This window comes from Agelaius tricolor, unplaced genomic scaffold (assembly GCF_023055355.1).
Source record: "Agelaius tricolor isolate 1412-34295 unplaced genomic scaffold, bAgeTri1.0.p SCAF_3, whole genome shotgun sequence".
NCBI lineage: Eukaryota > Metazoa > Chordata > Aves > Passeriformes > Icteridae > Agelaius > Agelaius tricolor.
In genome coordinates, this window is record NW_027269263.1 from 7,631,537 (window position 1) to 7,647,140 (window position 15,604).

Below are 15,604 nucleotides of genomic sequence, written 5' to 3' on the forward strand. Positions count from 1 at the left end.
TTTTAGCTTTTGTGTTCTCTGGAAAGAGAACTTGGGTTATTCCAGAACACTAAGGCTTAGGGGTATTTTTTAAAACTATAAAGTCATTTAGTTAGGTAATTTTCAGAAAAATAAAAAATACACTTTGTTACTTTAGACTAAGTGTGTGTGCAAATTCTAGTTGTGGTTCATGTTTCAGCTTTTCTCATCTTGTTCTGTTCAGCTACTGAGAGACCCATCATTCTATAAAAATTCTCTGTAATGCAGGAAATAGTCCAGATTAAAAAACTTTATTAGTGAGTCCTACTGAAGGGAGTTGAGAGCAGGTCCTTTAGCATTATTTTGAAATGGAGCTGACTTTGCACTAAGGAGTAAACGAAAGGAAAATGTGGGCAGAAAACTAAAATAAAATATTCTTATACCTATTAGAGGGTAGTGTTAGTAGAACTGAATTTTATAATTCTATCTCCAGAGCCTCTTGAGGTTTCAGGTAAAAAAATCCTTCCCTGCTACAGGTTCCATACTCACAGTTTTTGGTGGTGCCAGACTCTGATCTTGAGTAGTACTCAGAAATGGAATTGGCACATATGGCTTCTCTTTGCTTCTTACAGGAGAGTTCAGAGCACCAACTGCAGTTTTCTCTCTGTCTATTTTGTCTACTGTATCTTATATATCCATGTACAGTCAAGATCTCAGCTTTGTTTGTTACTTTATTTGAATAATTTGAGAGATATTTATGGGAAACACCATGCATTTTCTAAATGCATGTTTGGAATAAAAGGTGCTAGGGGGTGGATGAGGTGGATGATCAGTCAAACCTCTCTTCAATAAAGACACTGAGATGTTCCTTTCACCACCCAAATCTCAAAGCCACATGCTTGGCTTTCAGGTTGTTGAAAAAGTGGCAGCTGAATTAATGTACATTAATTGTTCTTTCCTTGGAGTTCTTTTGTGGCAAAAGAACAAGTTTTTGCCCCATCCTCCATTGTTTTTTCAGGGGAGAAATAAAACTTCGAATTTTGTTTATCTATACCTATTTTGTTTATCTATACCGAATTTTGTTTATCTATCTGTTTTGTTATAGAACACAAAATGTTTTAAACATCTTAAACAACTTTATTTCTGAAAATGTGGGCTTACCATCAGCGTTTCACCTGTTTTCTGTACTTCCACAGTTTACTGAAACAACAGTCACTAAATGTTTAGAGATGTCTGGATTACTTCCATTCTGTTAGTCTAGCCTAAGGATGAGATATTTATTTTAGCACAAACCCTTTGTATTCCCTCTCTGTGACCACTGATTGCAGTGTGCACTCGGTGAATACATGGAATGACTAATCCAAGGAGAGTTTGCTTCCCTGAGGCATTGAGAGAGATGATTCAGTTCCACTTTTCTCCTCTGAACTAGGCTCAAGCAGATGTTCCAGTTGCCTCTTCAAATGTAACTGAAGACAAGACTTTAGCTGATCTTGAGACAAAGAGAACAAATGAACCCAAGAGCTGCCTTCAACAAGCTGTTGCAAACCTTGAAATCAAGCTTTGCAGTGCTGAAGAAGAAAAACTAAAAATCAAAAAGGTATGAATAGTCATTTTGAAGGAAAACATTTGGCATTTATATAGGAATTAAGTATAGGGGGAGCTGGCAGAAGTTTAAAATTAATTTGAAATTCATTTTTTTCATAGAAATTAGCCAAGTTCCAGAGAAACTGGCCAAATTTAGAATCAAAGACTTCCATGACTTCCAAGACTACCAAGTTCAACCTGTGCCAGGTCCCCACCTTGTCACCAGCACAGAGCACTGAGTGCCACATCCTGACATTCCCTGGACACTTCCAGGGATGGGGACTCCACCACCTCCCTGGGCACTCCCTGCCAGGGCCTGACTCCCTTTTCCATGGAGAAATTCCTCTTGATGTCCAGCCTGAACCTCCCCTGGCACAGCTTGAGGCCATTTCCTCTTGTCCTGTCCCTTTGTCCTGGGAGCAGAGCCTGACCCCCACCTGGCTACAAGAGATAAGGTCACCTTGAGTCTTTGTTTTTCCTCAGCCTCTTCTCATCAGATTTGTGCTCCAAATCCTTCCCCATCACCATTATCCTTTTCTGGATGCTCTCTAGAGACTGGCCAGAACTGGGCACACCACTCAATTTAGCTGAAATACTTTTTTTTTTTAGGTCTGGTGTCTATTTTAGGCTGAATTTTCATAAACTGTCAGAAAAAAACCCAAAAAACAACAAACGCACAACTTTTTTAGCCTAACTGATTAAAAAAAAGGGACAAAAAAAAGAAGATACAACTTTTCTCAGCATGAGCTTTGTTTTGAATTTTTTTGGGGTGGGAGTTCTAGTAGCTAAATTCTTCATATTCCTTCTGACCTGAATACAATAAGAGCACCAAGCAGGGCTGTGCCTGCAGTTACACATCTGAATTAGCAAAAGGTCACTGAGGCATGGGAGAGTGAGTTAGACTTCTGTTATTCTTAATACTTTTTCTTGGGAGGCCTCAAGCTGTGCTGGGGCAGGAGAAAACAGCTTTTTGGAGATGAAAATGAGGGTGAATAACTGGAGCCAAGGATGAGGAAGTCTGCAATGGGCTGGTTTTGCTAAGTGGGTGAAGGAAAGGTTGAAGGGAAGCAGGAATCCAGGCTGGAAGAGGAGACAGGTTGAGAGAGAGGCTTTAGATCGGTGTTTCTGTCTCACCAGTGAAGTCACTCAAACTGTTTTGACTATTTTGTCCAAAAACAGGGTTGAACTAAGAAGACCTGCTCCTTCTGTCCTCCTCATGACCTTCCCAGTCGTGCCTTTGTTTGAATAGCTGTGCAGTGACCTGGCAGGTCATTTGTTTCTATACTGGCTTCCTGCATGGCTTGGAGAAAGAATTGCTCTTGAGCAACTGAAAGGGTGCCAGCAACATACAACAGCAATGGCTGCATTAAGGAAAAATAAAAATCTTTAGCTCTTTGTACAGCAAATAATTTTGAAGTTTATTGTCAGTGGTGTTATTCTCCTTTCTCTCTATAGGTTCATATTGGGCAGGCTTCCAGGGTGGCTCTCTGCAAGATCCCAGAATATTTTAAGATTTTATTCATTTTGGGGGTGTAGATAGAGATCATTTTATACATGCATAGATGTCATAGGATTCCTGCCTTTTCAGTGAAAACATTTGCTGACAGTACATTTAATATGCTGCTTTTCAAGAGCAGAAAGGCAGAGCGAGATACTAAAAAAAAGAAAATAATTGGAACAGAGTAGAATAGTTCCAGTTGGAAGGGACCTGTAACTACAGGTCCAGCTGCCTGAACCCTTCAGGGTTCAGAAGAAGTTAGAGGATGTTATTAAGGGCACCTTGGCCACTTCACATAGGTCATTCCTTATACATGAGACATGCCTTGGGTTTTAAATACATCACACTTGAAAATACTGTGCCAATTTAAAGACTGCAGTCAGATCTTTCTTGCAAAACACTTTATCTCTGGGACAATTAATAGAGCAAATATCACAGTTATCAGAAGTTAAATTAGTTTGAATGGTTTAATGAATCTGTATTTTCACAATTTGCAAATGTTTGTAATTTCAAGTGTTTTATTTTGCAAACTTTATAGGAATTGGAATATTTGCTGGAAAAACATAGTGTGCTAGAAATGAATTTCTTGAAGGAGAAAAAAGAAAAAGTGCTTCCACATCAAGATCATTACAAGACACTCCAGGTAATTTCTTTTTTGTAGTATCTTTGTTTTTCAGGAGGATTTTTTATAGAGTATATTAATGTCCAACAAATACTCTTTTTGGCATCTGTGGGCCTGCTCCAAAGCTTTTTGAATTTAAAGAATTTTTAAGGTTTTTAGATCAGAGCCTGACTTTTTACATTAGCAGGAATGTAAGTTTAATATCCCACTTGCCTAACTACATTTTTGTAACTCAGAACACTCTTCCTTGTTAGGACCTATTTCATAGAACAGATGAAAAGGAAACCACTTTGCTCAGTGGTTGTGTTTAACAGCATGACTTGGCATGTTTAGAGTGCTGTGGCCAACTGTTTGTGCTGTTTTACCTAACTTCAATATGGAGTAATTCATGCTGCACAGTAAAAATCTGTTACGTGTAATTAGATGATAGACAGAGGAATTAGAATTGTTTCCATTGTAAAAGTTAACATCTTCCATTAAATACATGTATAAAGTTTTTCATTCCAGACAAAATTTCCATTGAAGTTTTCAGTCATCTTCCACTGTTAGAGCAAAGCAAACTGTGTTTCAGCATTTCAGAAACTTTTGTCTGTAACTCAGCTTCACTTAATTCTTTTGCTCCTGTGGATGGTCTTCAATAGCTATTGCATTGTTTCTCATTTTTATTTAAAGGGTTGCTGTAGTAATTTGTTTTGAATTCCTGATAGCAGTACATTCTGGAATTTACAGTAATATAATAATCTAATACTGGGGTTTTTTTTCCTTTTTGTGTGTAACACTTTACTCAATGAAAGAAATGTTGTTTAACCATGATATAAAAGGAAGTTTAACTTAAAACCCTCGTGATTTTTAGAGTCCCACAGTGGTTAAAGTTATTGGTTATCCTAAACAATAGAATGGGTGGATTTCATGTTGTTAATACTTACCTGTGCTTGAAGATCACTGTGAATTTGAATAGTGGAAATGCTACTGAGGTTTTCAGCTATCAGCCTATATCATAACTCTTTGAGTCAGGTGCTGCAGGTTTCAAAAATGGCAATAAAAGGGTCATAACCTTTAACTTGGTAGAAATGCTCATGTGCTTCCTCTTGATGTCTTCTGGCTACAGCCAGAATCAATACCAGAGGAGGAAAGTGAGTCATGTTTCTAAGAGCTGCCTGTTAAAGTTACTTTCATGAGACTTGAATTGTGGATGCTTTCTGTTACTACAGCTTCCAGTTTCTTTTGTCTTTCTCCTCTGGCTCCTGCAGCACCAGGGTCACCACCGCTGGTCACACACGGAGCAGGGCTGGCAGCTCCAGAGGACAGATGCCTGTCCCTGGCTCTGCCTTTTCCATTGGTTGTTAGTGCTGGTTATCAGTGCTGGTTATCAGTGCTGGCTATCAGTGCTGTTGACCTGAAGAGCTTTAAAGCAGACTGCAGTGGTGCCTCTGGCACAGCCTTGGGAACTCTCTGGATGAGATTTCCAAGGGAACCGATGCCAGCGTCCAAAGCGGTAGGTGTGCATTGACTTGAATCCTTTTAAATGAAATTGCTGTGTTAATGTTTGAGTAAAAAGTATAAAACCAATGCCTCGGGAGACTTTTCTTACTGCCTTTTACATGAAAATGTACTGTTTTATGCACCTTTATATTTCCTAATTAACTGGCTTCTGGCACTTGTGGTAGGGAATTCTCAAAAGCTGTTCTAGATATGACAAAGCCAGTCAGTTAATCTGTTAAAACCTTCTCTCTTTAGAGAAGACCCTTTTTTTTGAAGAAGTTACTGTGCTTAGTTCTGAGTGAAGATTTCAGTGATCTTTGTCAACTAAGTCGCTAATCTAATTTTTTTTACGTCTTTTCCTATTGGTTTCTGCCTCAGTCAAGGGTGACAATTATGTTACCACAGTTTTGTTCTCACAAAAAAAAATTGCATCAATTAAATATGTTTTAAGTTTCTTGATATAGAAAAAATAACTTTGAAAGGCAAGGCGGGAACATAAAAATATTTTCCCGAAGCTGGGTTATCATTCTAATGAAGCAAGTTTTGTTCTGGACTAGCCACAAAGTTTCTTCATCATAGGTGTGCAAAAAAGCCCTAAACTGAATTTAATAGTTCTGAAAAATTGAAGAATTGAAGGCTAGTGATAATCACTATTCCTAAGCATGGGAAGCAGACTTCCAAATCTTTGCTGTAGTGTTAACATTAAACCAATGGATGACGATAGAGTTATCATACACATTTATCATTGTGTAAAACCAAAAAGTAAAAAGTTCTGTGTTTCATCTAAATAAAAATAGCTTTGAAAAAAAAAAAATCAAGATTGAACAGACCATGTAGTATTTTCACATTCTTAACATTATTTCCATATGTAACTGCAACAACCAGAGACAGTAAAGGGGCAGCAGTGGGTTCATAAACAGAATAAACAAATTACTATTAACTAGTATTATAGACATGTTTGGATATTTAATGCAATAGTCTCTCTGAGATCTTGAATTCATATAAGCTAATAAAATTAGAGTTATGATTCCCACATTCCTGCTTCAGTGTTTGTAGTATTTAAGAGGCAGAATAGCATAGTGTATTTCTAACTTCTTTACTTGCAAATTTGAACTGAGTTAAAATTGCTGTGGGAAGTGTAGTTTTAGGGGTTTTGACTTGTGTGCAGTGTTGCAACCATAAAGTTGCAAACTTTGCCTTATAATTCCTTGCTTATTTTACACAGCAGAGAAACAGGTGCAAATATATGTCTGATTTTTAATTTTCTTGGTTGGTATGTCAGTTTTATATCAGTTTTATATTTTTCCCTTTTTTGATCAGAGTTTATATAATCATCTCAACTTTTAACTTCAGGTCTTCCTTAGGTGTGAGTTGCTACATATTTTTAAGCCATTTGGGGCCAGTAAGTCATACAAGGTTTTGAAGATAATGCAGATTTAGTGGTCACTTAATCCTAGAAATCTAAAATTTTGCTGTAGCCACATTACAATAAGTTATAGAGATAAGCAAAGGCTGCATTTTAAAACTACCAAACTCCAATTTGTAATACAGTGAAAACCATCAGTAGCAAAATTAACATTTCTGTTCAGTAGGTGATGTTCTCTTGTTCACAAATCACTGAGGGAACACTTAATTTGAGAAGGGAAAGTAGTGCCTGGTTTCCACTGCTCTGAACAGGAACTTAATTCTTGGGACAGATTGCTTAGCTGATAAGGCCCCTGATGTTTGGTCTGTCTACAGACAACTGGTTTTGATGATTCACTGAGAGCTGGATCATACTTTTCACTGCTATTTGTTTGATTTACCACACACTCACATTTGAAGTGCTGCGTTGCTACTGGAAAATTCTCGTTGCGGTTTTACACATTTTTTCCCATCATCATCCCTTTCTGGAAGTTAAGCAGGCTGTTTTTCTAAAGAACAATATAGTTGCTGTGGTGTGACCTTTCTTTTTGAAATAAACTTCTTTTTTATCTTTTGACAACAGACTTCGGTTCTTCCAACTTATCAAACCTGTAGTTGTTATGAAAACACCTACAGTTTTTTTTTTTCTTTTGGAAACTATTGTTTCTGTTCCATCTTTCTTTAGGGAGCATCTTAGAAATTTTTATTTTAAAAGGGACTTAATTATGCTTGTTTTATGTAGCAGTATTACTGTTATTGCAAAGAATCATGATTGGAAATGAGTTGGTTGCTAGTGTGACTTCACTTTCTGTAACATTTTTGTGTGTAAGAAAGCAGGTCAGATAGGCTCCTTGTTTGAGTGGTTTTTCAGAAGGGCAGGAGAGGAAGATTATCCTAAAGAAAAACATTGACAGAACAGTACAGAATGATCCAAAGGAAGTTCATTAGGTCATGCAGTAACACCTAGCTGGGATTAAAAGTAGCAATAACCTAATTTCAATCATTACAGGTGTTAGGTGTTGTTTCATTTATGTATTTCCATGGCTGTTGATGTTTTCGGAGATTTTTCATTTGAGTACCTGTACAAATGTTACATTTAAATTATACTGCTTCAAATTATGAGGAAAAGTCTTTCAACACAGTTATATAAAGATAGAAAATGGTAAACCTGAGATTTTGGGCCAGGTTGTTCCCTCTTAATTCTGAAGGATGACTTTATTTTTATTTTGATTAATATCTCTTGTTATTTTGGGGGTTTTTATATCTTAGACCCACATATCACACAAATTCACATGAACCAGGATGCATATTTGGTGGTGTCTATCTCCTTGTTTTTGAAGTTAGTGCTTCCACTTCCCTTTTATGTCAGAGTTTCATGATGTTCATCCATGCAGGCCTCCTGCTGCCTGTGCTTGACTTCCTGCTTGTCCCTATGGACCCTTCTAGGGTTTGGAGGAGATAATCCCTGAGCAGGAACCAGCTCCTTTGGAGCTCTCTCTTTAGGGTGGTGTCCCATGTCCCAGGCAGATCCCAAAGAGGCCAAAGCCTTCTTCCCTCCAGTCCAGTGTTGTGATCCTTGGTTTTGTCCTTCTCCTGAACTCACCATCTCATGGTCACTGCTGTCAGGGCAGATCTTCACATCCTTACAGAGTCCTCCCATGTTTTGAAGGCTTTGGTTTAGCAGAGTGCCTCGTGGATTGTTCCTCAGCTGCCTTGTGTTCCAGGGCTTGTTATCTGCATGCCCCAGGAGTCTCCTGGATCTCTGTGGTGTCCCACTGGCAGATTCTGAGGTTATAAAAATGCAGGTGTCAGAATGGCAGGTGCTGCTGCCTGTTTCTTGTCCCCAGCAAACCTCTCCTGGTGAAATGCAAGTTGAGTTAAGATTTGGGCAATGCAGTCAAACCTCCACTCAACACTCACCACAACTGGCTCAGCAACGGAGGCAAGAAAGGCTCTTGTGCAAGGTTTTATTCCAGCAGGGTCTCATGCAGCTGAAGGGGAACCCAAGGAGAAAGAGGAGGAGCCACGTGGAGCAGGCAGCTTAAGGAGGGGAAGGGGTATGTATTTGCTTTGGTTTAGGGCAAATTTGGGAGAGAACTGCCAGTGGCTTAGGCTCACTGTCTGATTTAGCTACAGCCTGAGTGGCTGGGGTGTTGGCTGCAGCCTGAGTGAGTGAGGTAGCTGCTGATTTATCTCCCTGCCCCCCTGCCACCCACAAGCCTTCAAGGTGCAAAACAACAGACAACTGGTGATAAAAGCATTGTATAGTTAACTTAGGACAGGGTGGGAGGCAGAGCTAAGGGTTGGGCAGAGGGGACTGGCCTCCAGGGGAAGGGGGGCAGCCACCAGGGATGCTAAGCCAGTCAGGGGACAGGGAGAGGAGAAACTAGGGGAAGTTGTGACACAGAAGTCCATGAGGGAGTCTGTTTTTCCCCCCAGGAGGAGGGCTAACCCTATGGTCAGTTGTTACTGCTGTCTCCAGGGCTGGGGGCTTGGGAATTGGCCAAGGCAGGAGAGTTCATGGGATGCTACAGGGTTGGACATGTTCCTTGTGAGGAATCACATGAGGCTCCCTCCTGTTGTCTGGAGAAGATCTCACCTGCCCTCATCCTTCTGGAGACTGTCTGGCACAGCAATTCCCACTTTGCTGGCCCTGCCTGCTAATCCTGACCCCCAAATCCCTCACTGATCCCCTAGCCCAAGACAGAGCTCCACACATTCCAGCTCCTTCCTCGCACACCCTGTCATCGCCTTCCTGGCCTTTCCTTCCAGGAGAGTGCATTTATGATCCTGGAAAAGGTGTCCTGCTGGAGGCTGGAAACAGGTCTTGGAGGTAGGTGGTTTTTATGGCAGGAGTACTAGAAAATGTATGTTTTCTTACAAAACTAATATATGACTTACATCCTGTTAAACACTATCTTCTAAGAAAATATTTAGGTTGGTTTTAGGTGCAGACATAGAGGAGACAGAATGTTAATAACAAAAAAAAAAAAATAGGTGTGAAAAAAAAGTTTATGTACTGTACCTGCAAACAAATTTATAAATGAAATTCCAGGAAATTTCATGGGTCACAGCAGGGTTTAAAATTATGGAATATGGAAAAAAAGGGGGAATTTCAGAAAAGACACTTTAACAGATAGCAGTGCATCTTTTTGCTGAACTGCTAAAGGTATTTATGGATATGGCAACAATCCCTTGCCCACCTCTTTTTCAAGTGAGTGCCAGATACCTCACGTTTATTTATTCACCTTTAATTTTTTTTAATGTTACTCTCTGTACTCTTCTTTCAGACACTCATTTTTATTCAAAGTCTTTATTTATTAATAATTTCAGAGCTGTTTACATTTTGGCCTGTTTCCCCCCTGCCTTCAGTGCCCCCCTCTCCCCTCCCAGTTTTGATGTCTTATTTCCTCTAAATTATTTTTCCATTCGTGAGGAAAAATAACTTTTTATTTGTATTACAGAAGATTCTGCTCTTTTGCCTTATGTTTTCCTTTTAAACTTCAATTCTTTTATTAATTACTTTGTTGTCTTGTTCTAGGGTTATTAATAAGAAAAGTGGATGTAAGACTAAGCATTCTAATTTTGTTTTAAAAATATACCTCTCTTATGCTGTTGTGCTGTTATTCAACAGCTTTGAGATGCCCAACTTGCCTTATAATCTGATATTCAGTCCTAGGGCATGACAAGCATTTTTTTTACACTTATGTGCCTCCTTTGCCTCCCTGATTTTAAAAGTATTCAAAAAATTGTCCTTAAATAATGTTCACTTTCTTAGTGTGCAAGTAGGTGGTAGCAAAACAGTTTTTTTTTAAACCAATTTTGTGTCCTGACTGCTTTGTCTGTGTCCTGATCTGCTTTTTGCCAATGCATCCTGGATTTGAGTGCCTTTACTGATTTATGTTCAGTGCGTTGAAGTCAGTGACAGCTGCTGCCCATCTTCATTTGCACACTCACAGCGAGTGCATTCAGAGGGATTCATCTTTTACTTTCTCTCCTACTTGATATGGAAATTCTACTTAAGAAGGTTGTGAAATGCCCAGATATATTTAGCACTGGTTGATTGGAATCCTTTACCACCAGTCTTGTCTCATCAAGATTTTCACATCAAGATTTTTCTTTTGTAGATAGGAGTAGTATCTTGTTGGATTTTTGAGGGAATAATGAAAATGTACAAAATTTATCTAAAAACAAACCTGTGTAGAAAGGAACTTGGGTAGCTATATTGCTAAGACAATACTTAAGGCCAGTTATTTGTTACATGAATAAAATGTAATAAAGACTGAAAAGGTTTAAAGGTGTATCAGGTCAATGAGCTATAAAATTTTCAGCAATCTGCAGCCTCTCATAGTTTATTAACGAACTATGAACCAGAAAAGCTGATTTAGCAGCTAGAGGGAAATGTGGCAATGCTTGCAGGACAGTTACCTGTTACTTGGCATGCACCTCCTTAAAAAATGTGGGGAATTGTGCCAAAGCATCTCCATGTCTATGGGTCCACTCCAGTCCTGTTTGTGTTCAGTGTGAGGCATCTGAGACAGGTTAATTATTGTGAGTACCTGAGCACAACTCACTAAATAGTAAATCCTAGCCAATATTGGCCAATATTAGTCAATATTTTAAAAGAATTTGTACTTCCTCTTTATACACGTGGAGGCATAAGATGCACAGCAAATGTCAGGATGATGTTTTGGGGAGAAATTTGAAGGATTGTCCCCTTAATGTCCTTTATCTGTTAAATCATCCTATTTGGTTTATAATTCGTTAATAAACTCTGAATGACTGCAGAATGTAGCTTAATACATTATTGAAACTTCTATTGCTAAATTACCCTGCTACACCTTTAAATTTATTTTTTCAGTCTGTGTTAAATTTTATTCATCTATAATATACACTTGGTGTTGAAACACAGTTTACTTGTGTTTCTAAACTCAGCTGAAATGTATAATTTGCCATGCATTAAGCAAATTTATTTGTATAAATGTGTTCTAATCTAACTAATTCACACACTGGACGTTATAGCCAAGAAACTCATGTGATTTACATATCAAAGTTGAATTTATTCATCCCTTCTAAGTTCCCTTGGAAACTTCCTTATTAATTATGGCTATACATTTTTTAATTCGAGTGAACTGCCAAAATGTTAATATGTAGGCAAAGTGTCAACAAATAACTACTGTTTTAAACTACTACTAAAGGTGTGTATCAGGTCACTTCTGTATAACTCCTGATATTGAGAAAGCAGTTCCAGAGATAAAGTATTGGCTACTTTATTGTTGCTGCTCTTAAATAAATAAATAGCATTTTGCTGCTGAGGCTTGTATAAGGTTTTTTTCCTCACTAAAGACTTAAAAGATCCAGAAGGGCATGTGACATTTAAAATAATCATGTACTTAAACTACTGAGAACTTTTTTACTATTCTTGGCAAAACTTTTATCACTGAAAGAAAGCTGATATTAATGAAAACCAGAACATCTGTTCTTAAACCTGGAGGATATTGAGATAAAACAGATTTTCCCAGTTCTATGCAATTCCTTAAAAATAAACCTACATTATCTGAAGGTATTTTTAAACACAGTGCAGTGTTTTGGTTTTGGATATGCATTACAAATTAAACCATTCTCAGGCACATAATTGGTTAGGATGATCAGCATTAATTTCCAGAAATGAGTACCATAATGACAAAATGCAGTTATGAAAATGAAGGTCTGAATAATGCTTAAAAAAAAATCCAAAGCATTGCGATGAAGGACTGAGAGAAATTCTGAATTTCTTCAGTTGTTATATTTTTAAAATATATTTTAAGAGTAATTTCGGCCAGTAAGTCTCTGCTTAATGTACTTCCTGCTTATGTAGGGAGAACGTAAAGTTTCTGTGCTAGGTTTTCAAAGGGCTAAGTTTGTCTGGCTTTTGAGATAAGTAAGAAGTGAGTGTGTCATTGAAAAGCAAATTTCCATTGGCTTGGACTCCACTCTCTAGGCAGAGAATTTGCAATAAGTCTTGATAACTTCAGGGACTTCAAGGAAAGCACCTATTGAGCTCATAAGCAGCAAAGAATGCAAAATGTTCTGAAGCTCCCTTATATTCAAACTTTATAACTGGAAAGGTACTTTTTATGCTTGAAGAGCCTTCTTGTTAGTGATAAGCAGAAGAGGAGATCCATTTCCATCTTTTATAGCTAAAACCTAATTCCAGACAGTGTGTGATGCCTGCTTTTTTGAAAATACTTTGTGAAATACTTTTGTGAAGTACTTTGTTTAAAAGAGTAAATAAAACAAAGAAAAAAAAAGCCAGAGAAGGGTCAGTAGAGGGAACAATTCTGGGGTTTCTTATGGAGTGTGATTACATCTGCCCCCTGGGAGTTCCATTACCTGCACAGAACTCCCAGTGGGAGAACAGCTGCATTCAGCTGGGCTGTTGGGGAGTTCCCTGAGTCCCTGGGACTTGGACTCACTGCTTATGAAGACACATTTCAACTCTGTGTCACTCCAACACGTTCAGTGGTGGTTTAAGATAGATTTGTCTTAGAAACCCTATGCTGTTATTTTCTATAAATGTGGTGACAGTTGTCAGCTGAGGAAAATTATTCAGGGCTTTATGGAATTCAGCCAGAAATGCAGTGGACATCTCCCATGCCAGAAGAAAGGGGATATTGTAGCTAACAAAGACTGCAGGAATAGTTTAAAATATCTCATATTTCGCATAATATTTTCATTAGAGAGTTCTCTCATGAATGGGGGTCTGGTGGCACTTGCCATCCTGTTTACATCAAATTTGTCTGTCTTTACTTTCACATTTTTTTGAGAAATGATTATTTGTTAAATAAAAATAGCAGCTCTTTGAAGCGTGTTGCAACTCTTGTGACAATATTTTATCAACTTTCAGCACAGTCCCATTCTGTCACCACCAATTAAATTACCTTCTCCTGTACCAGTTACTGACATGGCTGATGAATCTTCCATTGCACAACAGAAACACAGTAGTAATTTTTAAGGAATAATACAATTTTTATTCATTTTTATGATATTTTGTATTTTTAACCACTGCTGCACTACTTTACATTTTTAAATGTGGCCTCCAGTCCTTTAAATACCTTTATATATGCTTAATAAATCTGCATATATCCAGTTGAGAAGGCTATATTACAGCAGGATTTGCTTTCCTTTTTTGCAAACACTTTTAGCCAAGAGCCTTACTGTAAGCAATGTTTGTGCCCCTCTGAAGAGGGGAGCTGCTCAGAACAAGAACGTGTCTTAATCATGATTTTTCTCATCTGGGTAAGCCAATTTGTGGGAGGTCTGACGTAGTGTAAAATACCAAGAAGTTTCAAACCAACCTAAAACACAGCTCAAGATTTCTATCAAATTCAGTCCTAATGCTACAGCTTTTTAAAATGTATTTACATTTTAATTTCTCATGTACAACAAAGGAAGAGTGAGCTTGTTTTTGCCTCCTTGCCAGTTGGCTTGGAGAAAGGAACTGAGGGACTTCGAAAGGGGCAGCATTTTTATGGTCTGGGTTTGTGGAGCTAGAGGAAACAATATTTGTGTCCAAATTAGAATCCCTCTGCTTCTCCCCCTCATTCTTTCAGCAACAAGAGAGTTCTTACTGGGGAGGGAAAGTTTTGGCTGCTGTGGGATGTTTGGTGGGCTTTTTTGGTTTTGGGGTTTTTTTAAGGGGGGAAAGGGGGAGATTGCCTTTTTGTTCTTAACTGCAGCATATTGAATAGATTAAAGAGGGAGCTGTGGAATTACTGTAATTCAAAATAAAAAATTCAAATATGAGAATCGTGGTTTTAACATCGCTGGAGGGAAAGACAGAGTGAGGGGTGGAAGAAAGTGAGGGGTGTTCTAGAAACAGGGAAAAGGCAACAAGGAAAAGATCTGGAGAGTGAATGACTGTCAGATACAGTAATGGGAAAGTTAGTCCCTGCTTCATATTTATGCACTTATCAAAGAATATTTCTTTAAATTTTGTTTAAGTGTTAATGTCATCAAGATGAAGAAGTAAATGGAGTGTATAAAAATATCAAGAATCTTGAGTTATATTACTCTTAGACTATATTTTGAAAAGCACAGGTATATGTCTATTTTTGTTAATTTCACTGTACCTTTAGAATTCGGAATATTTTTCTATATGAATCCATTTGCTTTTTGTGGTCAATAGTAATACATTTTAAAAATAAATTAGTTGACATAGCTTAATGTTATCTCTCATTTTTAAAATTTAATAGGTCTGTGTTTTTTAAATCACAGTTTAATTTAAAAAAAAAAAAAACCAAAAAAACCAAAGACCAATTAAAACCCAACATTAGCTTTTAGTTACCTCTTGGAAACTTAATGCGGCATCAATCACTGCTGACTCTTTCTGAATGTTCCATCTGATGTTCTCTGGCTTAACGTAAGAAAAAAAATTGATTTTGACTTTGGTTTAGTGATTTTAGTGAGACTGCTTTGCTTTGAGGAAGAGGTTAGGTTAAATTTATCTTTTTTTTAAGAGACTGATTAGATTTACTACCTGCCCCACATCCTCAAACATAACTTTTCTTCTCTGAAGTAACTAGTTTTGTGGTTAGTTCAGTACCATGAGCGTTTCACAGTAAATAAAATAGAGACAGTAATAAATGTGTGTTGTAGTTTTCACCTGGCGTTGGTTGCTCTTTAGATGCCCAGGTTTATATCTAGGCTCCAAAGTATAAGGGGGTTTTGTGGGAGATATCGGGGCGTTGTTTGTTTGTTTGTTACAAATACTGTAGAATTGGAACTTCATTATGTCAGGCAATTTGATGATGTCAGGATGTTGTCATCATCTTTGCTAATCAAGCCCAAGTTCTTTAACACATTCTTGAGAAATAAGTACTGTCATCTTGATTTGTCCATCTTATGTGTTGCTTGTAAAAGAGCAAAGCAAGGCTTTCTTTCTCCTCCCACGTGTGAATTTGGCATCTGTTTGTAAGTGGGGGTTTAGTCACCTCAGAGGTGGGAGGTGGTGAAAGAAATAACCCAAACCAGGCTCTCATGCTTCAACCAGCACAACAATTGACTGGATTCTGGGG

The 15,604-nt window shown here is 38.0% G+C and overlaps 1 protein-coding gene across 2 annotated transcripts in view; it reads left to right on the plus strand.

The window, feature by feature from the left end:
• The window catches only part of CCDC91 (coiled-coil domain containing 91), a 114,634-nt gene that overhangs the window by 29,513 nt on the left and 69,517 nt on the right, over positions 1-15,604 (plus strand). For both annotated transcript variants that reach the window (XM_071422342.1, XM_071422343.1), the window contains exons 5-6: positions 1,388-1,555; positions 3,579-3,683. In XM_071422342.1, coding sequence (XP_071278443.1) covers positions 1,388-1,555; positions 3,579-3,683 — 273 coding nt within the window. The remainder of the gene's footprint in view (positions 1-1,387; positions 1,556-3,578; positions 3,684-15,604) is intronic.